General features: G+C 47.2%; 1 protein-coding gene across 4 annotated transcripts in view; it reads left to right on the top strand.

Annotated features, from left to right (window-relative positions):
- Positions 1 to 309: 309 nt before the first annotated feature.
- Positions 310 to 26,167, top strand: part of NID2 (nidogen 2) — a 58,457-nt gene continuing 32,599 nt past the window's right edge. For 3 of the 4 annotated variants that reach the window (XM_032405110.1, XM_032405111.1, XM_032405113.1), the window contains exons 1-6: positions 310 to 820; positions 1,489 to 1,797; positions 9,794 to 10,026; positions 14,889 to 15,607; positions 25,013 to 25,162; positions 25,604 to 25,849. In XM_032405110.1, the coding sequence (XP_032261001.1) occupies positions 380 to 820; positions 1,489 to 1,797; positions 9,794 to 10,026; positions 14,889 to 15,607; positions 25,013 to 25,162; positions 25,604 to 25,849 (2,098 nt within the window). In that variant the 5' untranslated portion in view covers positions 310 to 379. Of the gene's footprint in view, positions 821 to 989; positions 1,160 to 1,488; positions 1,798 to 9,793; positions 10,027 to 14,888; positions 15,608 to 25,012; positions 25,163 to 25,603; positions 25,850 to 26,167 lie in introns of those variants that run through there. The other variant, XM_032405112.1, reaches the window with a different exon arrangement.

Genomic DNA, 26,167 nt, shown 5'->3' with positions numbered 1-26,167 from the left:
AGGGAGCTGCGGCTGCGACAATGCCCCCAGAGCGAGGGGCGCCCGGGACCCCACCACCACACCCTCGCCCTGCCAGCCTGGCGGGGCGCCTCGCGCCAGCCAGCACACGCCGCTGCGGGGTTCCCCCTTGGCGCTGAGGTCCTCTCCTGCCGCGTCGCTGCCCTCGGACTTCGCGGGCCGTTTGGTCCCGGGGGAGGGGCTCGTCGGCCCCGCGGAGCAGTCCCCGCAGGAGGGCGGGAGCGAGCCCGGCCGCTCTGGGACTGCGGAGGCGGAGGCGGAGGCGGAGCAGCACTGCGGACAGCCCTGGCCCGAGGCTTCTACCTCGCCTGCCCCGCCGCTCCCGCGACCGCTGCCTTAGAAAACTTTTAACAAGAACCAGATGTGGCCGCCGCTGTCGAACTTTCCCCGAGCGGGTGATTGGTCCCCGGCCGAGGGCCGCAGCCAGTCAGCGCGCTGGGAGGGCCCGGAGGCCCGGCCCGCCCGGGCGCCCGCGGGGATCCAGGTTGGAGGCTGGCGCGGCGCGGCTAGTGGGCTGGCGGGCCGGGCCGGGACGCGCTCTGCCGCCGGGCAGCCCAGGAGCCGAGCCAGCATGCGGGGGGACCGGGCAGCCCGGCGACTGGCGCTGCAATCGCTGCGGCCGCCGCCACTGCTGCTGCTGCTGCTGCTGTCCCGGGCCGGGGCGCTGCACCCAGACGAGCTTTTCCCCTACGGGCAGTCGCGGGGGGACCAGCTCCTGCAGGAGGGCGACGACGAAAGCTCAGCCCCGGTGAAGCTGGCGAGTCCCCTGCGCTTCTACGAAGCCCAGTTCAGCTACCTCTACGTAAGTTCAGCCCCCGCTTGGTGTGGGAACCGGCAGAGTTCTCGCAGCTTCTTCCCACGGGCCGATGTAGTGTGGATCTCACCGAACCCCTGCCTTCCAAGGGGAGGAAATAGTCCGCACTCCCGGCTGTCCCCGAGCGCCCCTGGGGTGGGACGTGGCTCTGCAGCGATGCTGCTGTCTGAGTTGCTTTTCTTTACCTCGAGAGGAAGAGCGAGAATTCAGACCCACACATTCGCAGCTACATAAGCGTCCCCGGCAGAAAAGGACGTGCGGATGCTGGGGCGGCCAGTGGGGTTTGCAGTAAGGACGGCGAGAAGGCTGTGCACGTCTGCAGAGCTAGTGCGTTCCCTCCTCGGACCCGGAGGTTTTCTCCTGCGTTGTGCGGGAAGTGAGAAGATACGTGAACCAGGAGTTTTAGGGCTCCTGGACCTATCGCACCGCGCTGTGGGGTGGGGGTGGCGGGCGGCACGCGGGCTGAAGTTGCGCTGGTCGCCCTGAATCAGGAGTCGGGTTCCCAGCGGGTAGGGAAGGGGCAGCTTCAACCCCGGGCGGTTCCCTTCCCTCCGTGCGTAGCCGGGTGGGCGCGCGCACATTTGGACTTGTGGTGGCCGCCCGAGGGCCTCCTGCCGCGTACGCGACCGTCACCTTTTGTCCCTCTCCTCCCACAGGTGGGCACCAACGGTATCATCTCCACTCAGGACTTCCCTAGGGAGACCCAGTACGTGGACGATGACTTCCCCACAGACTTTCCGGCCATTGCCCCCTTCCTGGCGGACATCGACACGAGCCGGGGCAGGGGCCAGGTCCTGTACCGTGAGGACACGTCCCTGGCTGTGCTGGGCCTGGCCGCCCGCTACGTGCGCGCAGGCTTCCCGCGCCCCGCGGCGTACTTCACCCCCACCCACGCCTTCGTGGCCACCTGGGAGCAGGTGGGCGCCTACGAGGAGGCCAGCAGCCGGGTGCCGCCCTCAGGAGAGGTAACAGACCAGGGGTGCTTGGCCGCCGAGCCAATGGAGGGATGGGTTTGAATTCTGGGCTGGAGCCCAGGGACTGGCTTGGAGTTTCTTCTGAGTCGGCTCTTGTGCGAACCTGATGGATCCTTTGGTGGCACCAGGGCTGAAGTGGATTAAAAGTGAAGAAGGCTGTTTTCTCCAGGCCGTCCTCTAAGGATCGGAGAGATGGCCACTTCTAGCAAGGATCGGATATGAGGGCGCCAGTGCAGATGCGGAAGGCCCTCAGAACACAAGGCAGTTCACTGTTTGGTTGTTTATTTTTAGAATCACCTCTAACTATATAAGAATTATTTCTAATTATATGTTCATTGAAGGGAAAACATCAGCAAATACAGGCAATTTAAAAAAGAACAACCACTCATTTTCCTACCACTCAAAGATAATCACTGTTAAACATTTTCATTTATATTTTCCAGAAGTTTTTTTCCTATTAATATCTGTATTTATGTCACTGTCTATTAACACTAATGGGTTTGCACTGCACATACTGTTTTGTAAACTATTTTTTTCACTCAGTAGTATATTGTGAATATGTTTCATTGTCACTCAGTATGGTTCTACAACATCATTTATAATATCTGCATAATATTCCACCCAGTGAATTTACCACTGTGTCCGGTGGTCATTAAAGTTATTTCCAATTTTTCATCATTATAAATAATTTTGTGAAGCACATTTTTTTTTTTTTTTTAGCTAAATCTTTCCACATGTCCTTACTTGATATTCCAGGAAGTGGAACTGGTGGGCCAGAGAGGATCCACTTATAAGGTTCTTGATAGCTTTTGCCAAATTGTCCTAGAAACATCAGTTTACATGCTCCCTGGGTTATAGAGGACTGTCCTCCATTTGTTTTATAGTCTCTACTTGAGAAGGTAAAACAACCCGAGCTCCCAGCCCTGTAGGCTTGGCAGCAACATTTAAAGAACTCCAAACGGACATCAGGTGGGACCAGGGTGGCTTGGCAAATGGTAACCTGCTTCTTTCCTGGAATAGGTAAGGGCTTCCTCCTGTGAAATAAGACCTGAATTTAAATTTCATACTCAGGGGCACCTGGGTGGCTCAGTCGGTTAAGCATCTGCCTTCGGCTCAGGTCATGATCCCAGAGAGTCCTGGGATTGAGTCCCACATCGGGCTCCCTGCTCAGGGGGAAGGCTGCTTCTCCCTCTTCCTCTGTCTGCCACTCCCCCTGCTTATGCTCTCTCTCTCTCACTCTCTCTGTCAAATAAACAAATAAAATTTGTTTAAAATTTTTTAAAATTTCATACTCAAAGGGCTGCCACTCTTTTAATTTATCTCTATTTAACTCATCATAGTGTTTCTTAGCTATAGAAAGATGGCACATATCCTCCCTGAAAGATTAAGCAGCTTACCCGCTCTCACTGAGTAGTTCAAGATGGTGGCCATTCTTGTTTTGTGTTCTGTAAGAGAAATAGTCCCAAAAGGCTATTCAAAGAAGATCTAGAAATAAAAGATACTTGAATTTTTTTTTGACATTCATTTTTTTGTCAGGCAGCATTTAGTTTTTTTCTTGAGTAATTTTTTTTTTTTTTACAGATGCGGGTTTGATATTTCAGTGATTCAGTTCAGCAGAATACATTCAAGTCAAACAAATATATTGGGCCTTCCTTTGTGCAGGGCATTGGGCTAGGTGGAGGATTGGAGGAAGATGAATTATGTTACATTCATTCACTCATTCACTCATTTTTATATAAGGTTAAAAAAAACTTATTTAAAATCAGGGGCACCTGTGTGGTTCAGTGGTTAAGCAACCGACTCTTGTTTTCCCCTCAGGTCATGATCTCACGGTCCTGAGATCAAGCCTGGAGTCAGGCTCCCTGCTCAGCAGGGAGTCTGCTTCCCCTCTCGCTCCCTCTGCCCCTCCCCACCCCCAGCTTGTGCGCTCTGAAGAGAATTCAGCTGCGTTTGTCTTACTGTTTCAACAGAATAAGGATGAAGTTGAGTTGAGTGAGATGAATCGGAGATGAGCAGTTACACAGACGTGCTGGGATGGTGAAATCACACTAGAGCTTTAAGATTCCATTTTTTCACAGCTTATTTGAAACCAAAATTATAATACAGACATGGTGACTTTGTTAATTAATTGTTTCAATTTCATCTGTAGCATGGGAATACCACTCTTTCACCCAACCTTCATGGTGGTTGTGAAGACCATGACAATATAAAAACATTTTGAAAGAAGATGTGCATGGGGCGCCTGGGTGGCTCAGCCGGTTAAGCGGCTGCCTTCGGCTCAGGTCATGATCCCAGGGTCCTGGGATCGAGCCCCACATCGGGCTCCCTGCTCAGCGGGGAGCCTGCTTCTCCCTCTCCCTCTGCCTGTCTCTCTGCCTACTTGTTCTTTCTCTCTGTCAGATAAATAAATAAAATCTTTAAAAAAAAAAAAAAGAAAGAAGATGTGCATTATGAAAGGTTATCCAGTGACTTTGGAAGCAATGACTCAGCCTCATTCTTATTTCCTAACCTGTAAAATGGGGGAGCAATGCCTACTTTACAGGATTGTTGTCAGAATTAACTAAGGTGGCATTTTTAATTAGGGTGACATTTTTAAGTAGTCACTGTATTCTTTTAGACCTAGTGGGTGTGGATGCTCAGCCAATCTGTGCTCCTCCATGTTGGCTTGATAGGATGATTCTGGTTTTTAAATTTCTCTGTCTTGTAAGGACACTGTGATGTAAGGCCTTTGCATAAGGACTCTTTAAATGCTAGGTTTTCTGAACTACAACTTCTGTCTGGTCTCTTTTGGGTGGGAAGTACAGGAGGATTTGTAGATTCCATCTCTCTTTTCTAGTTAAAATCATTCTTCAGACATTGCCATATGCTGAGTTGGCTTCAGAATTTGTTTCGTTTCGAAAGGAGATAAGGGTTCTGTTTGGAGAGAGGATGTTGTTTCAATTACCCACATTGAAGTTTCTTCTGAATACTTTAAAGAGCCCTGTGATTTGAGTTCTTATTTTAATAATTCTTTCGAGATAGATTTTGGCAAACAGTAACCTGCCTTGTGTGAAGGGCTGTGTGAGTTCTACGTGGCTTAAACCTTCACACACTAACCCTATGTTGCAAACTTGAAGATATCAGAGGAACATCTTTACCACTTAAAACTATTTCAGTTGTTGTCCTTTCTCTCCGTGGATATTCATGATGGGTATGACAGGATGCTGTATGTGATGTTGCAGGAATGGCAAAGTGTAACTACAACTAAAAAAAAGGTGAAGAGGGGCGCCTGGGTGGCTCAGTCGTTAAGCGTCTGCCTTCGGCTCAGGTCATGATCCCAGAGTCATGGGATCGAGCCCCACATCAGGCTCCCTGCTCCGCGGGAAGCCTGCTTCTCCCTCTCCCACTCCCCCTGCTTGTGTTCCCTCTCTGGCTGTCTTTTTCTCTGTCAAATAAATAAAACCTTTAAAAAAAAAAAAAAAGGTGAAGAAATATGGGGTGCCTTGGTGGCTCAGTTGGTTAAGTGTCTGACTCTTGATTTGGGCTCAGGTCCTGGTCTCAGCGTCGTGAGATCTGCTGTGTTGGGCGCCTTGGGCATGGAGCCTGCTTAAGATTCCCTCCCCCTGGCTTGCCGGGGTGGGGGGCGGGGTGGTGCACTCGCTCTCTAAAAAAAAAAAGAACAAATAGTGCTTATCAGTTCAGTTAATCTGAGACTCCTCAGCTGTCATAGGTACTTTACGGGGCAAAGAAGTCATGGTATTGACCTTCAAAGAACTTGTTGACAGAGACATAAAGAGGACTAGTGTTTACTTCAGCTGTGGTTTTTGGGGGAGGGGGAAAATTGTTTTGTTGTTGTTTGACGGATGGGAGTTGTGGAGAACTGGGTCACACAAATCAGTGTGATATGGGAGATGTTTTTTTTGTTGACCTGGAATTTAAGTTGAGCCAAAAGGGCTGAAAGAATGGATCTTGAGAATGAGGCAGCAGGAGAAATTGTTCTGAGCAAGGCCTTGTCCTGGGAGCAGGTAGAGAAAGCTGAGGTAGGAGACATGGATGAGGGGAGTCGTGGAACCTCAATGTGGGGACTAAAGTGTGTTGACTTATTTCAAAGGATGACTGTTGTTGATGGAGGGGGGCGAATCCACAGAGAGGAGGAGAGGTAAAAGAAGGACTTTGTTGTAGCTTTTTGACTTCTGGAGCTCAAGTCCAGAAGAGGGGCGGTCTGGGATCTATCTGAAAACGTTTAACCTGAGGTTAAAATACACTATGAAGATGTACTGAATAGAGACATATATGGAAATTGGTTAATGAAATGCTTAAGTGTTGCTAAAGACTAAGTGTCAGGAAGGATGTCACCTTAGAGACTAGAGCACAGATCTTTGAATTTGGGGCAGGATCTGTAGGATTTAGGGCATACCAATGAATGAGAGAAGATCAGGCCTGTGACAGTGACCTACAGGGGCTGGGAGATGGGGAAGTATATTAAGGAGTGGAGGTTAGTGCTCAACCCAAACCCTGGCGGCCAGAAGTCAGTGATACCACCACCGTGGAGAGTATGTGATCCCAAGGAAGGCAGGAAAGAGAACTTTGTGACCCCTGTAAGAGTCACCCTACTTCTTCATTTTCTCTGTGATTTTTGTAAGCCACCGTAGGCAAACCCGTTTGGGACAAGGCTGGCACTCTTCTGTTTCTTCACTACATGGCTGAAATTAATTAAATGAATTGCAAATTTAGAAGCTTGTAGAGGGGCATGTTCTGTATCCATCAGCCTGGCTCTGCCGAGTGTCAAGTCAGCATTGCTTGATGTCCCATACCTGAAAGGGAGAGTCAGAGCGTGCCGGGTTTCTGCTGACAACTCTGGCTTTTCTCTCTTTCGGATAACAGGATGGCAGAAACCTTGAAGCCAGGCAGCCTCTGTGCTGTTCGTCCTCCAATGGAGGCCCCCCTCTCCTCCCTGGGATCCTGAGGAAGTTGGGAACCGGTGAACTTTTGTGGGGTTTGGCAGCCCATCTGAGGGTTTATCTTCAGAGACAGAGCATGTGCGGTTCTTGCAAAGGTGCTCGTCTCCAGGAATGTGAAGACCTTTCCTTTCCGGTCTGGAAGCTAGTCGAGGAGTGCTTTGGGAGGAGGAGTCCTTCAGGACTTCGTGAAGTGTGCTCTTTAGCAGTTAGATGTAGAATTTTGTAGAGCCAAAAGAGAGAACTTTAAAAGTGATCATTTGGTGTGTGGGTGTTTTTTTTAAACAGCCAAACTCTTTTGGCCTGTACTTTGGGATCAGAAATTCTATCTAAAATCCCCCTTTTTGCCTGTCAGTAGAGACAAGTAAATTAAATAAAGGCTTGCCACCTGTATATAAGTGCTTGGCTCAGGGATGGCCTATAAAAGGCACTGAATAAATTTTCATCGAAATGAATTTATTGACTGACAGAATGAATAAAATAAAGTGCTAAATTCCCAGACTCCACAGTAAAAGCCAGACACTCCCCTTCACAGCTCTGTTTATTTTCTCCCTCCCTTCCTCCCCCATCCCCTTCAGTTCCCTCAGGATCTGTGGGACCCCCCCCCCTCCTCCTTATCTTAACAGAATTTCTCTAAACTTAGAACCAGGATTCTTCCTATCTTACATTTGTTGTAAGTAATCAATGCCAGGAGGTTTGAAAGCCTAGCTTGTTACAACAAGTCCTTTCTCTTTCCTCAAGTACTTTCCTTTCCCTAGCTGAACTTTGTTGATTCTGACTAAAGGAGTACTCTGACGTTATGGAATCAACGTTAATCGATGATGTAGTATATATTATGTATAGACATGATGCAGAAGAGGCTTTGTTTACATTTGGCAGAAGTTATGGTTTCCTAGCTTTGAGTAATTCTAGAAAGCATCCTTTGCCTTTTGTTTCTGGAACAGGCAAGCTTTGCTGATGAAACAATGAACAACTGCAAAAATAACAAATATACTGCCCGCCCATCCCCCTCACCCCCCGCCATCTTGAAGTATGTGAGCTTAAAGAAAGAAAGCAGGGGTGCCTGGCTGGCTTAGTCAGTAGAGCATGCGATTCTTGATCTCGGGGTTGTAAGTTCGAGTCCCATGTTGGGTGCAGAGATTACTTAAAAATAAATCTTTAAAAAAGGGAAAAAAGAAAGCGAAATAAGGTAAGTGTTTCTATGTTAGAGAACAAAAAGAAAGGTTGTGTGCTTTTTTTCTTGAAAAGCATTTAACACCTGAATTGATTTGTGTTATCAGCAAAGTGTCAAAACTATACTTTGCAATTAAGCACTGAAAGGAAGAATAAACATTGGAAGAGTCTGAGCACCATATGGGGAAGGGCCCAGGACAGAACAAAATGCAGGACATATTCCCGTTGTTTGCTATTTTATTTAGTAAGATGTGATGTTCTTCTCTGTGCCTACCTTTGTCTGTCTAGCAAAATGGAGAAATGATACCCTTTACCAGTAAATAACATTTCTAAGAGTCACATTATTTAGGAAGTAGTGGTATTTATAAATAGCTCCCAGTTCCCTACCAAATTATAAAAAGGGGGGGACTTAGAGAAGAGTTCTCAGAGTCCTAAATATAACACCTTTTTAAGATAAGGAAGTACCACTAACAGATCATGTCGGGGTGTGGGTGGAGGTAGCATTACTTAGGTAAAGGCAAAAACTATCTGGCTGAAAATACAAGAATAAATTGAACTTTAAGGAGTGATTTTATGAGGGCCTGGGTGCTGAGTTTGCGGCTAATTCAGACTCCTGGTCTCTCACTCTGGTCTGCTTGGCTCCTCCTGTGTTTATGAACGTTCACAGGTCACCTCTGTGGGGATGCCTCCACACCTAAGCCTGACGTCTCACACACCCTTCTCTGGCCTCCACTATCCTCTCCACCAACTCTCCTAAATGCCAGCCACGGCTGTTCCCTTCTAAGTGTAAGACTGTCCCGGGCAGAGTCTCCCTTCCTTCCGTACCTTTTCCTTCAGCACCAAGCATAATGTCTAGCTTAGTAGGTACTTGGCTGAATTAAGGTGCAAGTGAATTATTAGTAAGTGGAGTTTACAAACACTTAAACAGCTAACCAGGCAAAATGAGGTGGATGGTAACCAGAAACACCCGGTGTTATGGATGGTCAGAGAACAGAAATAAATCTACAGGGAATCACAGAATACCTCAGAAGGGCAGCAGTAGAGGGTGAGGAGGGTTTCCTGGCACAGGGAAAAATGAGCAAAAATACAGAAGCATTAAAGTACATGGCACAGGGGGGGAATATGACATAGTCTGATGAAGATGCAGTGGATCTAAACCTGGGAAAAGAGTTTGGGGCAGTTATAAACCACCTTGAATGGGATGCTAAGGAGTAGTTGGGGCGGACTAGTGGTGCAGGGCATGGACTCTGGAGCGGGCTGGCCTGCCACCATGTACCAGCTACCTGGCCTTAGGCAGATCTGTTAGCCCCCATGTCTTGTTTCCTGCTCTGTGAAAGGGGGGTTGGATAACTCACGTGCTGCTGTGAAAAGGCAGATGAAAGAGAAAAAGAGCAAGGCTGTGAGAACAGTAAGGAGGCCTTTTGATCAGCCAACGGCTAACACCGTGCCTGCCCGTAATAGGCGTTCAGTAAACAGGTGAATGAATGAATGAATGAATGATCCACATGAGTGCCCAGGGCAGTAAACTAGGGCAGCGGCTGTGGGAATATACAGGTTAATTTTGGACTTGCTCTTAGCTCTTAAAGAGGTTTGGATGAGAGAAGTCTGAAACCTTGAAAACATTATTTTTGTAACCTGTGGTTCTTACCTATGCATTATTTCAAGTATTAAATGATAAAGGAGGATTATGATAATAATATGGCTTACACAATTACAACTTGAAGAGGAAATTAAAAAGAATAAAATGCATAAAAGCAATTTGGAGGAGTTCTGAGAAGGGGGAAGACCCTTGTACTTTATGATGCTTTGCTTGCATTCTGTTTTTTCTTTTCTTGTTTGTTTTATTAAGATTATTTCCTATTTTTTGTTTTTCATAGTTGAACACTTTCCAGGCAGTTTTGGCATCTGATGAATCTGATACCTACGCCCTCTTTCTTTACCCTGCCAATGGCCTTCAGTTCTTTGGAACCCGCCCCAAGGAGTCTTACAACGTGCAGCTCGAGCTTCCCGCTCGGGTGGGCTTCTGCCGAGGGGAGATCGATGACCTGAAGAGAGAGGGACCCTATTTCAGCTTGACTAGCACTGAACAGTCTGTGAAAAATCTCTACCAGTAAGTAAGCCCTTCCCTGTCTGATGTAAGGACCCATCGGAGCTACCCAAACTCGAGTAGCCATAAGACCATTAAATAATATCTTGGTGGCTTCTAAGGGAGGCGTCAGGTCAAAACCAGACACCAGATTAGACCCTGAGGGGAGCAAATTCACCAAAATATAAAAGACCCTTTATTCTTCCTGCCCTACTGGGTATAGATACCGGAAACAGAGCAGTGTGTGTGTGTTTGCACAACCACTGAGGCTTCTATGAAAAACATTGCTCTTGGAGCCACATAAAAATATCCAGTAATGTAACTGCCCAGAGTGAGATTTTTCCAGGTTAATCATTTCACAAGGAGGAGATGTTGTGATTTAGTCCTTTAGACAGATACATGTTAAAAGTCAAATCAAGAATAGTGTAATTTGGGGAAAAGGGAAAACCAGACACATGGGTAGCAGTTAGAGGTCTCAGGGTTTCTGTATGGCTTCATTAACTGAAACCATACTGGTTGGTTTTCCATGAGGTAGCCAGCACATTCCTGAGACCCAGCAGAGGCTTACCCTGCTAGCGTAATAATAAGCCCCTTTTGCTGTTTGTCAGTCCACATAGCACCATATCTGGGTTAGCACCGGTTGAGATTTATTAATTTCAGGGCTTGTGAAAAAGTATCTTTGCTTTTATTCCTTTCCCAAATCCTGGTCTAGAAGCCAGGCAGAACACATCGGTTACTTAGCCTTGCTTAACTGCTTCTCCCTCCCATTACATTATTCCTGGGCACTGGAAGCCCTTACACTTTTGCATGCCATCTGCTTTGCTCAGCTGCCAGGGAGCGGGCCCTACCACCAAATATGGTTACCTAGAGCTGACATTTATTGAGAGCTTATTATTTGCCAAACACTGTGTAAAACACTTTCCAGAAGTTATCTTAATTAAAACTCACAAGAATCCTAGGAGGTAAGTTCTATTGTTTTCTCAATTTGACAAATGAGTTTAGGGAAGTTAAGTTGCCTGTGACCTCGAAGTTACTCAGTGGCAAAAATTCAAGCACAAGCCTGGAGACCCAAACTACTTGTTTTGTGCCGAAGCCTGGTCTCCTTTCCCAGTCTTAGGACCCACCTTGGGCATCTTTAGGTCTCCTTCCAGGCTGCCTTTAAGTCCAGATGTGAGAAAACTGAGCTCCTTGCTTTCTCTCCTCTGGTTCCACTTTCCTCTTCCACTCTGGAGCCCCGAGATTCTCTACTCCTCAGACGTTATCGAGAGATCACAATGGGCCAAGCACTTGAAATACAAAGGTATCCGAGGCGCAGGCCCCGCCCATGAGCAGCCTGCACTCTGCTAGGGTGGGCAGATGAACGGATCAACGGTCTGGAGCACTGCAACGAGTGCCAACTGTACTCAGCGTACCGGAGGCAGTGGGGGCCAAAAAGCCTGTAGGAAAAAGCAGTTGAGCTCCCCCACCACGGTGATAAAGACCCCACGGAACTCACTCACACACAGAGGCGTGCACGTGCACCGCACAGCACCCCCATGTACCGCCCTCCACGCCTGCCCTCATTTGTATCTTTGATGCTTCCCAGATACCGCTGAGTTGCTTGACGAGGACGGAAGACATGGGACTGACAGAGGGATTTTTCCTTAGTATAACCCATACTTATCATAAAAAAGAAAGCAGAATAATGCGAAATAAAAGCACAAATTACCCACCATCACCACTTCAAGTGCTAGCCAATATTTGTAGTCCTTCTAGAATGCAAGAACTTTTTAAAACCAGTATGGTTCTTTTGCTATACATGTGACATTTTCCCATTTACCACTGTCTTAGAGGTATCATTCAGGAAGATGTTTGTTTTATTATCTTAAGGCTACAAAATATCGTGTCATATTTATATACTATTAAGATAATAACTTATTGATGAACATTTAACTTGTTTTTTTATTTTCTTTTTATAAATATCATTGCAGTAAACAGCATAACACACATTGGTCGGATTCTCATTTCCGTGAAAGATAACTTTTTGAGAGTAGAATTGCCGGGAAAAGCTATACTTAGTCAAACATTTTGATGAACGTGAACACACTGTCCTTCAGAAATGTCCAGTTTATGTCCTCACCAATAAGATAGGGCTGTGATCGGCAGCTTCTTTTCTTTTCAATATTTGTGAATCTGGTCGGTGTCAAATGTTCATACTCTCACGCTTATTTGATTACTAGTGAAACCAAACACCTTTTCGTATGTTTGATAGCCATATATCTATCTTCGTGACTTCTCTGCCCCTGTCCTTTGCTATTTTCTGTCCAGGTGTGTCCAAAGAGCTCTTATAAATAAGAAAAAATATAGTGAGGAAATTAATCCTCTTAATACGGTGTGAATATTTTTATCCAGTTGTTCCATCTTTAAAGTTTCTTAGCATCTAGAAGCTGTAAGTTTAGGGTTGGCAAAGTTATTGCTCTTTTATGATTTTAGATCTTTGTTATTCTTGGGAAAGCCTTCTCTACCTCCAAATTGTAGAAATGTTCCCCGATTTAATCTTCTGTTTTACTTTTCACTATTTAAATTTTCAAAAATACACAGGAGAGTGGAGGGAATAGCTAAATGAATGCCCAAAAGCTCATCACTTAGATTTAGAAGTTGTTGACATTTTGCCAATATTCATCATTTTTTTGCTTAAGAATTTTAAAGTAAATTACCAACATCATGCTCATACTAAATACTAGATACTTCAGTGTGCATCTCTAAAGAATAAAGTTATTTTCCTAGTCAATAGAATCTTTGTCTTCCTCAAATTTGTCTCATAATTGTAAGCTTAAAGGTAATAAATTATGTAATTCATAGTGGATTTGGCATAACTCCTCTTCCGGCAATTTAAATGTGAATCCACCCATTTGTATTTTTCGAGATTATACTTTTCTATCTCCTCGAAGACAAATTGTAATTACTAAGTACTAATTATGTGCAGAGCCTCATGCTAGGCATTTTATGTGGCTTTCTTACTTACTCCTCCTAACGACCCAGGGAGGAAGGCGCTGTCATCCCATTTTGTAGCCTTGTTTTCCTTTCTAGAAAATAAATTCTATCACCAAGCTTTCCAAATGACCTCGGATTTTAGGATAAGCTCAAATTGGTTACTTTTCCATCACGCACAATGACAAAAGCCAAGATGGTGATTTGTATTTCATTAGAAGGTTATATTACTTAGCTTCTTTCTGCCATAATTTGTATTTTCCTACTCTTTGAAGCTTTTATAGTTTTCTCTAACTTCAAGAAGAAATATCACAGCTGCAACACCTCTGATGTGATAATAAATGCAGTATCCTCAGATCTTCAGGATTCTCCCTTATCTTTTTACTAAAGTGTTCCTTATTTGCTTGCCAAAAAACACCAACATTAAATCTTAGAACATACCAAGTATACATAGTATGTTGCACAAAGGATCGTGGTTTTGCTTTCTCTGCTCCTCTTTCCCTAAAGTAACTATAATAGCAGCAGAAATAACTACATGCGTGTGCATGCACACACACACACACACACACACGAAAGAGAGAGAGGGAGAGGTGAAGAGGAAGAAAGGAGGGAAAGAGACATTCTCAGAATTGTATTGAAAAATATTACTGCTATAGGAATCCATGTGAATGTGATCAGTACCTACCCAAATCAGCACAAGTCTCTTGTTCTTATAATGATTGGATAAATTTCTTATTACCTTATTAGTCTTTAACTCTCATACTTCACTGACTGACTGTTGAGGAAATCCCGTAGCGTGGGGGCTCTGAGCCTGGTATTTTGCACATTACCAGAGAAGTATAGAAACTGGTGCATTCAAGCTAGCCAGACCCTTGTTTGTTCAAAGTTTATTTTATTTTTTTAATTTTTAGAAATCTTATGTAGTTGTTCTCTTTAGAATGTATCATTGAGTAAAATAATGCATCACTGGAACATTTGGAAGACTGAATGGGGTCCATGTTCTTTTCTAGTAAAGAAAATGCATGAGCTGTCTGGTTCCAGATGTTTCTGAACACCTCTCACCTATAACCCATGGCATTTTGACTAAACTGCTTTCTTATATTCCCCTTAACTTTGTTCTGCACTTGCTCAACAATTTTTAGACGTGGGCATTTACTTTTCTTTGAGTTTTTCTTTTTTTTTACATCAACTCACCATTGTATGTCAATTAGTTAATTGATTAATCCATGTGCTTGAACAGGGAACTGTCTGTAACATTCTGTGGATCAATGATAATTCAGATGCTGAGAGACTGTAGTATATTGGTTTTTTGACATAATGTAGATGTTTGGAGCATGGGCTTTGGTGTCAGTGTTGAATTCAGGTCCAAGCTCTGCCAATTATTTGTTGTATGACCTTAAGAAGATTAGTTAGCCTCTCTAAACCTGTTTTCTCCTCTGTAAAATTGGGCACGATCACTGCCCCTACCTTGCAGATTGTATCGAAGAACATTAAGCATTTGGTACATGACTAAGTCTCAAAAGTATGTTCTAGTCATTATTGTTTAAGTGTTTGGCAAAGGTTTTTAAGCATACATTTTCCTGAGTGTGTTAAAAGTAGAGAAAGTATAAAGTATTCCCACATTCCCTGTTTGTTTTCAAATAGCCAGATTTTAGACAAAATGTGAATTTTAGAGCAGATTTCTAATTTGATGGTCTAGCATTCTGAAACCTAAAGTTAAATAAGAGGTAGTTTACGTCAAAATTCCAGTATACTCCTTTTAGTTAGCATGTAGGCCTGGTTTTTATTTGGTTTTATACTAGTGAAAACTCTGAATCTGATCTTAATAGCCTTTCAGTTTTATGATAAGTTGCTCACTGTTGTGGGATGGTGGGTAAATGGACACTTGTGTCATGCACTGTTTCCTTTTAATTTAGACAGAGCAACTTGGGGGTTCCTGGAGTGTGGGCTTTTCATATCGGCAGCTCCTCCCCACTGGACAGTATCAGGCCAGCCGCCGTTGGAGACCTTACCAAAACCCACCCTTCACCTCCCCCGGAGCAGTCCTTCGGCCCTACGGCAGCCCCAGGAAGTGACTACACTGAGGACAATCTGGATTATTATGATGAGAATGAGGGAGAAGTGGAATACCTCCCAAGTGAGCCAGAGGACGCCTGGGATGACCACAGCAGGATTGATGTTTCCTTCCAGCCGAAAGCTGAGCCAAGACCTTTAGGAGGTGGGATATCTCCGTCGGAATCTGACCCGGCCTCCCCTTTGCCACAGCTGACAGCTAGTGATCGGCCCCTCTACCCTGAAACCGAATTTGCCACCTTGGACCCTCAAGCCAAAGAGGGTAGAGCTCTGGGCGGGGTAGATGCCCCAGGTTTAAAAGGCCCAGTCGAGTCTTGGCAACAGCCAGGGACCAGAGGCCCAGCTGCATCAGAGATAGAAGGAGATTCGCTGGGTCCTGCCCGGGGAGCCCCACCTTCCTACCCAGAAGGAGGGGCACCACCTTCGGAAGAGGATGTTCCTCCGGTCCATCCTGAGGGAAAGGCCGTTCTTCTAAATTACCCCGTGCCCGCTCACACTCCACCGCTGGGCCCGGGGAGGCAAGTGCTAGGCGTGGAGGACGTCATCGGTTCCAGCACTGAGGGTAAGTGCCTGACGAGACCGGGTGCTGGCGTTTCATTTTTAAAATGCTGGTTTGCACAGTTGCGATTTTTCTCTCAAGTGAGTTGGCGCAACGTTTAGCAAAACGAAGATTGGAACGGACTTTTTAAACCTGTGTTTCAGGAGATGGAGTATGTTTCCTTTGCCAGATAAATCTTGGCAGGCAAATTCTCTTGGAATCTCTTGACCATTAATAATGTTTTTTTACAAACGGGCCTCATGAAGCAAGTGGGGAGGAACTAGGCTGCTTGGGCCAGCTACGCTCTCAAGTGTAATGAAGTATTTCAGTTTGAAAGTTCAGCAAAGGTGAAACGTTCTGAGGTTTCATATACATTACAGGGATGGCGGGGTTCAGGCTGTAGTTTTAAGTGGCTGGTTGTGTTGGCTCAGATGAACATTCCCGATTCGTTCTCTGTTGCGGGACAACGCTTGTGCGCCCCTTGCTTAGAGATGCATCGGGGGTGTGTGGGAGCAGAGACCCGTGGGGAAAGTAAGTCGCTAGCCACCTGTGTCTTGTCATTTCTGGTTCATGGCCGTGCAGCTGTGGTGTTCACCTCCCTGGAGTCCTGTCCTCATTTTATGACTCACTGACCAGAGTGAGGGGCCAGAAAAGAAATGCCGGGAGGAGGCAGTGGTTAATTAATACAGACATGGAGCCATTTCGCCTTCTCCTCCTGGTTGAGACTTGTCACTTCAGTTCTTTCTTCCCAGTCAGGGATGTAAACACGTGAGTGGGAAACTGAGCAGGGATTCATTCCATTTGTTCCAGGGACTGCTCATCTGACCTCTAATAGGAGGAAGGGGGCCAGAGGTGAAAGCACTCTTCAGGACCTCTTTACCCCCTCACACGCCCCCCCCCCACCTACCTTTTCTGTTTCCCATTCTTTTGTAGTAAAGACATGTTGACCCAGCAAAGAGGGCCTTCTGGGTTCTTCTGCTGTGGTAGTGATCTGCAAGAATATGCTTGAAGAAGTGCTATTTTAGGAGGAAAGAAACTATTTTGTGATGAAAGTGGCATCGTGTCATGATTAGAGGGAGAGCACTGGTGTCAAAGTTAGGTTTGAATCCTAGCTGCTCGCTTGCTTGCACGCTCACTTGCTGGGTGACCTGAGGCAACTCATGGAACCCCCAAGCCTCTCAGATTTCTCCTAAATTTGCCAAGGGGACTAAATGAGATAACAAAGTTCTCAGTGTCTGCACCAGTTGATCCTTTATAAATGGTGGCTGCTGTTACTAATTATAGGAGATTTAAAGGGGTGGGAACAGGGTGGGGGATGGCTAGAGACTAGCCAATAGGCTTGTTGAATCACCGAGCCTTAATTTGTGCCGACGGGCTACATTTCTGTCAAATCCAAGATGTGAATTTGATTGGAAGGCTTCAGAACCTTCACACCCTTCTGACAACCTCCTGACTTTTCAGTGAAAATTCCATATATCTAAAGAAAATGTAAAGCCAAGTATCAAAGATTTTTAGTAAAGGGATTTTGAAGTGAAGATGGAATCCTAAAATGGTCTTTTCGCTTTGTGATTGCCTCCCCTGGGAAGAGGTTGAAATATGAAGAAGCAGATTTGTGGAGTGATTTATTAAAGAGTTCAGAAGAAAGGGCTGCACAGCCTGCTTTGAGCTATGAGAGGCTGAGCTCACTGGAGTGACAGGGAGGAGGCTTAAGGAACGTTGAGAACAGAGACGGCAGCCATCACACTTCTGGGGCATGAACTCTGATATTTAGCAGCTGCTGGAGGGCGTCCACTCCTGACGTCTTAGAAATGGCAGAATGCATATGAAAAAGCTGGTTAATACACTAAGACATTTAGAAAAAAATATCTAACTGGACATTTTTGAACTTTGAAGGACAAAAAAAATCAGCAACCACATGTTAGAAAGCACAGAGGGAAGACTTTAAAACCTGAAAGCAGAGAGGGAAAATGGGTGAGCTTCTATTTTCACCTCAGGCTTTAGGAAGACTGTGTGGATTATGGAACCATGCAGTTGTTACTTTTTTTTTTTCCAGACGAAACATTGGCACCCCAGAGGTCCATCAGGCAGAAGTGGACTTCCTCTGGGACAGCTGGTGGGGGGGGGTGGCAGAGACACACACAGAACATTGCCTACAAGGGCCCCACCGTGAGCCATCCTGCCTGGCTGTTTCTACTGATGGCATGGAGAAGCATGGATTTTGGTATTAGGTGGACTTGAGCTTGATTCCCAGCTCTGCTGTGTGGTTTGGGGTAAGATGTATACTCTGTTTGACCCTCATTTTCCTCAGCTATAACATGGAGGAAGTGTAGACCTCGTGAAGTAGCTGTGAGAACCAAAATTGAATATGGGAAGCTCCAAGCCCCATATGTTTTAATTTCCCCTTTAAACTTAGAAGTCATCTTGCCAAACGAAGATCTTAAGATTTAGCTAAAGAAACCCCAAATATCTCTCCCTTTCTTTTCAAATTTTTTTTTTGCCCTTAGGGACTCTTTTTACAGACTTTTCTTGTTGTTGAGAAATGTAGATTCTTTTCAGAACATGTGTACACCACGCAAGAATGTCCCAACCACACTCCAGTTCTGGCCTCAAGTGTATCATTCGCTGTGGTCTGTTTTCATAGAGCACAGAACCAGCCATAAAATGGAAATGCAAGCGTCCTCTGTCTGAGGTGTCTTGTTTCTCCAGGGAGCTCCAGGAGCTTGTTGACAGCCCAGAAAGTTACGTGCGCACCTGCCACGTGTCCTCCTCTGACCGAGGCACCAGTAGAAGTTGGGGCTGGCATTTCCTGCATTCCCACTGGGACACTCACGGCTGTCACGGTCGCTCTTCTGAACTGCCCTGTGAGGTAGATACTGTTAGTCTTCCCATGCTACAGAGGAAGAAACTGAAGCCTGGAAATACTGACTTGTCTGAGTAAGAGGCAAGGAAGCCATGGAAGGACTGGCCCCAGCTGTGAGCTGACCCATGTGTCCCTACAGTCTGGAAGTCTTCGCCGAGGAGGAGGGCCTTGAGCCAGCCCATGGGGTCAGACTCTGAGTCCAGAGAGGGAAACTGGGGAAAGAGTCCGCACAGAGGACTGACGAGTGTGGAAATGGAAAGAGGGAGTCGAGGGAGCAGGTGAGCGAGGTGAGGACGACAGCTGACCAGGACCACCTGTGTGGTGGGGAGCAGGGATGATAACTTACAGAGCTCTTAGATATCCTTACACCTGCTGAGGTGGTGCTACGAGGAGCGGCACCCTGCCTCCATCTGCATGGTGAGTTAGAAAGGGGGAGGGACACCTGGCTTTCAAAACCTCTTCATACTCCATTGTTGGATCCTCGTGTTCCTCCTCAGATGGCAGTCGAGCCGGGAAAGCCCAGGGTGTCACAGGGATTTCCCTGCGGCTTCTAGTCCCACCCTACTTTTGGCTTTGGGAAAGGCTGCAGGAATGTGTTACTCATGCGGCTTCCACCCCGCGATGGATTAGAGCAGGCTCTGCCTCCCCACCCCGCCTTCCAGACGAGAAAGCCTCTCTCCCGGGTACAGCTCCAGGTTGCTCGGCGTCTGTGAACACCAAGGCCTCCCATACCCGTGAAGACACCTGCATGGCAGAGCCTGCTGGGGTCATGGTCCTAATAATGATGCCCAGCTAGCATCACTATACACTACACACAGACACACATACCAGGAATAAACATGAAAACGGGAGGAAAAAGCAAGCCACTGTTTTTCATTAGAAAGTTAGATGTGGTTTTTCTTACTAATCCATCATTCTTCAAGGCAGGGAGACTTAGGAAGATCTTTCCTACAGTGAAAATGTGGGTCCTTTTCTTGAGTAGTAAAAGCTGTTAAAAGTAAAAGTCACTCCAGCTGCCAGGGGCAGCCCCACGCTGGACACCATCCATCTCCTCTGTGCTCCCACACTGTGCCTGGAACCTGCCCGCCTTCCCTCTTCCACGTGGCTGGGCCAGAGCCCTTAACAAGGGAGGGCAGGCCCAAGGCTGCAGACAGGTGCTTAAATGTTGCTGGCAAAATGAAGACTGAAGGACAGATCAAATCTGGTGCAGAGTTTTCCATTTTCATGAGTAACTCCCAATTAGGACAAATCTCAAGTACTTTGGCCATGCTTTTGCTTCTTTTATGTACCCATTTTTCTTTCTATTAAGGATATGAGAAGAGTAAAAAAAGCATTAAATGGGAAAAAGAAAAGAGATTTAAAAGTCCTCATGTGAAGACTGCTTTACCTGCTGTCTAACCACAGTTCACAAAGCCTTTGCAAACTCAGTGCTTCAAACCTGGCCGGCCTCCGCCCTCCTGCTGTGCCCTGAAAAACCAGCAGACTTGTCTCTACTGTTTGAGTCTCTGTGACAGGTGCTCTCGGGCAGAGTGGGTCCCAGGAGGGTCTACGAAAGAGCCTGCGGGTAAATTCAGGAGAAAGGAGGCCATGGAAGAAAAAGGATTTCTCAGGGTGAGCTCTAGTTCGCTTGCATCTGATTCACCTGGGGCCCTTCTTTAAAATGCGGATTTCCACACCCCTCCTCCACCTTCTGAACCAGAATCTGCATTTTTAAACCAGGTCCCCTGGTGATTCCAAAGGCCACACCTGAGTACTGCCCCATGTAATGGAAAAAGCATGGGATTTAGAGCCAGAAGACCATTATCATGTCCATGGACCTCCATTTTCTCATCCGTAAAATGGAGATAATATTTCTTTACCAGACTAGGAAGAAGTGTGTGAAAATACATCCAGAACTCTGATGTGAAGAGGCATATCACTGAAAAAGAAAATTGCCCCTTTGTTTTGGGATGAGCTCATCACACATCTCATCCAGCTGGGATTTCAGACACTGATTCTACACCTTCAAGTAGTGCAGCATCTTTGGATCTATCTGCATTTCCCATAGAAATTTGAGAAGGCCCATTGGCCAAAAGTCTGGCTTTTCTTGCCTGGGATTGATAGCTGCATGTGGGATCTGTTTCTAGGTGCAGTTCTGCCTCTTCTTCAGGGTAGGGTCTGGCTTCTGGGCTTCCTCCACTAAAGGATCTTCACGTTGCTTGCTTGTGGATCTGGGCCCAAGTGGGCAATAAGCACTGAGTCCTGTTGCTCAGCCGGCCAGGAATGAATGTGAGAGCATTCTCTGAAATCCCACCACCCTAGGAGCTGCTGTCAGATGAAATTCATTAACTACGTTAACGAGCATTCCCTAGCCCAGAAATGGAAAGTTTACAGACGTCCTGAACATCATCACCAGTGGGCATGAGAACCACCTGGGGAGTGGCTCAGGTGCAGATACCTGGGATCCACCCCTAGAATCTGGATTGGTAGCGCTAAGGTGTGCCCCGGGAATTAGTGTTTTTAACAGGCACCCCAGGTGATTCTGATGCAATGGTCCCCCCTCCCCAGCCCACAGAGAAGTGCAGCTCTCCTTCTGCGTGGTTGAATGGGGCCCTGCTGAGGCTGTAGGTCCTGTCAGAGGGGGCAGAGCTTCCCTGATGCCTCCAAGCTGTTGCTGGAACCGATCGCTCACAAACCTCCGCCACAGCGTCCCTGTCTCCGGAGATGGCAGTTCACCAAGATGTGACTATCACATGGACTTCTCTCTCTCTGCTCTGTCTTCTCTCTCTCCCTCGCTCTCGCCTTCTCCCCCTTTCTGCTCCCTTTCTCTGCTCCGTCCAACCCATCAGCAAACCCTGTCTGCTCCATCTTCAAAATATTCCGTATCTGGGCCCTTCTTCTCTCCAACAGCACTTCCAGCTGCCAGAGCACCCGCTTACTGGCTCATTCTCGAGGTATCGTTAAGTCTGATGTCATCACTCTTCTGCTCCAGACGCCCCAGTGGCTCCCCTTCTCACTCAGACTGAAGCCCAGCTCCTTCCTGTGACCTACAGGACCCTCTGCCAACTGGCCAGTACCTCCCCAGCCTTCTCTCGCCCCTGCCCCTCTCCCATGTCCCTTGTGTCCTGTTGTCCCTGCCTCTAGGCCTCTGCTCTGAGGTCACCTTCTCCCAAGGTCTTTCCTGATCCCGCTGTTTAAAAGAGCGAAGTCCCCTCCCCCGTCAGCCCTCTTGACCTTCCCTGATTTAAGATTCTGCATAGCTCTTAACGACAACCTCTGTACTAAATAACTTACCTGTTTGTTCACTGCTGTCTAGGAGAATGTAAGCTTCGGGACAGAATGTTTGTCTGCTCTATCCCTAATTCCTGGATCAGAGCCAGGCCCATAGTGAGTGCTCCCATTATTTGTTGAATTAATAAATGAAAGAAAAGTGCAACAGGCATTTACCTCTTTCCCCTAACAAGCTGATGTTGTAAGTTTTAAGTGTGTGCATCTGTGAGCACACCTGTGTGAAGGCAGGCACGGGAAAGGGATCCTAAGGGGAGCCTGGGATGCCCCTGTTAGAAGCGAACCCATCTTCTTTCCCTGTGTAGTTGTCATGGGGCTGGAAGGTTGAGCTTCTGTTTGTGACTCAGTAAGCTCCATCCAGAGAATGCAATATTCCACAAAACTGCTTATGAATATCCCTGAGCAGCTTCCCAATAACCAATAACCTGTCATAATTATAGTTTCAGTTGCCTAATGGCCTTTCATGGGAGCCTAACCACTGTTTTTTGTTGTGAGAAAAATGCAGTCCGTATGGCAATCAGCTCAAACTTCTGCACAGCTGCCTTTGTAAGTTGCTGGCTGCATCGCTGAGCTCCTCTCCTTTTGCCCATAGGAAAGCCATGCCTGCGCCTTTTAGTTAAATTAACCTAACTCTCCCTATCAGTGGTCTTCCTGCTTCCCGTCTCTCCCTGTTTGATGACCTACTCTTGCAATGGGGACTGAGTGCAAGGACAAGTCTTCACCAAATAACAAATACAGGGAATATAACACAAACCCACCATTTCTTTAATTCCGGAGAATAGTGTTTAGAGTTTGGTTTTATTTTTACTCGACTTCACCTGAAAATGACTATCCTTTAGGCCTGTATCACATTGCTTCTTTACCTTGGTACTCAGAAGTACGTTCAGGAAAAATGTGACTTCTGGCAATGGAGGTGTGAAGAGGTGTCACCCGATTCTAGGAGGGAACCGAGAGTGCATTGCTGCGGTTTGCACAGAGCCCCCTGAGCCATGGGCAAGGCTGAGTTCTAGAGGTTGGGGAGCACCCTGCTGTTCTTCCCCACACAGCCACGTCCCTTCCCCGCCTTGTTGTGGAGGAGAGTCCTGCCTGAGCGTTTGCCCCTGGGCGAGGTCCTCCAGGCGCTGTTGCTTTACACTTAGCGGTTACCTTAGGGCCTGGAGACACCTGAGACTGACAAGTTACATTGGTTTCTTTTCTTTTTTTTTTTTCATTGGTTTCTTTTTACTCAAACTGGATCCCCCAGGACTTCTTAAACCAATGGTAGACAGTGATGCATAGTTTTCTTCACAACAGTGTCTATAATATCCACTCTGGGTTTTTTGGGGTGAGGGGGATGTGAGTTCTGTATCACTTTCCTATTTTAAAAAAACGTTCAGGGTTATGCCTAAATATCTATTTTTATCAAACTGAAAATTTTCAACTGTGTCCTCAAGGTGCTATACTGACTTCATTCTCCCGCTGCTCCCAGATGTTCCACTTGAGACCGTATTACCTGTCCTGCCAACGCCTCAGCCTGCCGCTTTCTCAAGAACCTGTTAGCATCAGTCAAGGACTGTCCTACTGTCCAAAAGCTAATGCTCTTCCTGTGCTTTGCCCCCAGCGTGCTGTAAGCCCCATCTGGCCCGTCTCCGCGCTCTCCTACCATTCATTAGGCTTGATTTATAAAGTATGCCTCAAATCTGACCGGCTGAAGCCTATGCTGATCAACCTCAAGCACCTGATCAGATCCTCAACCTACCTCTCTCGGTCTAGGTACTTGGGTTCCACTGGAGTACAGCTGTTAGGAATCTGGAGCCAGACCTCCTGGGTGCAAATCCCAACTCTGCTACCTACTGCCTGGATGACTTCAGGAAAGTCCCTTTAATCTGTGCTTCGGCTTGTTTATCTGCAGAACTGGAATAAAAACGGCCCGTGCTCGCGCGCAAACTGAAAGCGTGAATAAACTTCATAGAGCAGTATCTGGCATAGAGGAAGCACTATTTAAATGTTAACTGTGGGCTGTTTTCACTGGCTGATAAGTCTCTGGCTCTGATGTTACTTAACGTGGTGCTACATCTTCCCTCCCTTGGTTTCTTTTTCTGTTCTTCCCTGGAATCCTGTGTCCCTACCCGTTAATCTTTCCATTTCTTCCTTGCCCTCCGGTTTCCTCCTCAGACCTAGATCTGGAGCACGGCTGCCAGCTAGGTTCGCCCAGGAGTGGGGTATCTGTCTTCCTCGGGAGCTGACCCCTTGCAGCATCAGCAGGGTCCAGCACTAGGCTTCCGTGCTGTCCCTGCTTGCCCCTGTGCTCCCGGAGTCTCCCCCCAACTGCTGCTCCCAGGGAGGTGGAGGCCAGGTGTGCACAGCCACTTTGCCTCCTGGCGGCCACGCTCAGGATTAGCATCATCCCTGGTGTCCGGAGAAAGCCCCCCCTTCTCCATTAGCGCCACCCCAGCCACGCCCCGCTCCCTTGGCCATTTCTTTTATGGACAATGGCATCTGCTCCAATTCCTCTGTTTCTTGGAAGTACAGATGGCCCTCTTTTTTTTTTTTTAATGGGCAGAATAAGTGGGAGACGGCAGGAACCACTACTGGTCCACATGGGTCTCCCAGAGGAGCTGTGATTGTGGCCCCCTCTCTTATACTGTGTGGCAGTCTGCTTGTGCCATACCCGCCACCAGAAACCCTGCCACGGGCACGGGGCAAATAAGAGCTGGCTCCCCTCTTCCTTTCCCCCTCCTCCCTCCCTCTCCATAGACTTTCTTTAGGGGGGGTTGTGTGTGCTCTTGCAGGCCCTTCTCACAAGAAAACCTACTTCCCGGGGCAGTGAGACAAGCTACAAGCTATTCTCTCTAGGTTCAGGGTCCCCCTAGAAGAGAAGAATGCTTGGACCCAAGACTGCATTCATTATTTCTCTCTTCAGTCTTCCTCTCGGGGTCGTTACTCTTGGGTTGAGCCACATAAACCTGCTATTTGACCGTTGTAGACCCCCAGGACAGCAGTTTCGTGCAGTTCAGCCTAACATATGCTTCCTGGCCGGCCTTTCTGTTCCCGCACTCGCCCTGGAGGGGTGCAGCCTCCTCCGCCTTCCCCTGCTCTGCCCTGAGACCAGATGGGAGCCGTCAGCAGTGCTCCTTGCCAGAAGACCAAGCGAGTTAATTCCCCTGGGTTGAACGTTGTTCCTGTCTCTTAAACATCAAAAACCCATTTGTTTATTGCCATCTAAGCCGATTTTATGGCGCAGATGTGGTGTCCATAATGAAGCTCGACAGCAACGGTGCTGGAATCTGTCCTTTTAACGCAAGTCGGTTTCTGCTTTCCAGTGTTCACGTATAATGCTGCCGGCAAGGAAACCTGTGAACACCACCACGGACAGTGCTCCCGGCACGCCTTCTGCACCGACTACGCCACCGGCTTCTGCTGCCACTGCCAGTCCAGGTTTTACGGAAATGGGAAGCACTGTCTCCCAGAAGGTAAGGCGTGCGTGCTTGACCGCGCTGGGGGCTGTGCTGTGTATGATTTTGCTGCTCGCTGGTTTGCGACTGGGGCTGTGAACTCTGCATTACGGACCGCGCATCTCCACTGCGTGAATCCCAGCACTGGCCACTCGCAGGTGCTGGATAAATGTTTGAGAAATGAACACATTTGGGCTCCTTTCCCAATTTGAGGATTAGCCAGAAGTCTTTCCTCCTTTTTGCCAGCTCATTAGAGTCAAAGTGGACGGGAGAGTGGGAGGATGGGAGAAAAGAAATCGAAGACAGGTCTGTTTTGTACCTAGACGGTTAATCGGTCGGTTACGGAATCATGAGGATGGCCAAAGACTGAGTTTTGGGAATCGTGAGTGGAATGATTTTCCGCGCGCCCATCGCCAACCTGGACGATGGTCCTAGTCGACTGGGTTTGCTGTCTTTCAGGGGCACCTCATCGGGTCAATGGGAAAGTGAGTGGCCACCTCCGCGTGGGCCACACGCCCGTGCACTTCGAGGACGTGGACCTGCATGCTTACATTGTGGGCAATGACGGCAGAGCCTACACGGCCATCAGCCACGTCCCTCAGCCTGCGGCCCAAGCCCTTCTCCCGCTCACACCAATCGGAGGCCTATTTGGCTGGCTCTTTGCTTTACAGAAACCAGGCTGGGAGAATGGCTTCAGCTTCACAGGTGAGTAGGAAGGGCCTTTGAAGGGGCCGCTGGTCACCGGCCATCATGCTTTGGTCTTGATATTCCGTGAGTGAGGATTGGCTTGTTCCGTGTTCCAGAGCCTCAGGGGGTCTCGTTTTCTGTGGGGAGGTAGTTGGGAATGGTTTGGTCTCACAGGACTGTTTTTGAAAGACTGATTCCATCCACATGTTCTCCACGTTGTCCTGAGGAATAGGATGATTCCCTTTGGAACACGTACGTCCTCTCACCCGAATGGGTTGAAGCTTATTTGTCAGGCTGTGTTTACTTGAGTTGTTAGGCACAGATCTGTCAAATAGG

The sequence above is a fragment of the Phoca vitulina genome, unplaced genomic scaffold, assembly GCF_004348235.1.
Source record: "Phoca vitulina isolate PV1807 unplaced genomic scaffold, GSC_HSeal_1.0 scaffold7, whole genome shotgun sequence".
NCBI lineage: Eukaryota > Metazoa > Chordata > Mammalia > Carnivora > Phocidae > Phoca > Phoca vitulina.
This window is presented reverse-complemented; position numbering and strand designations above follow the sequence as displayed.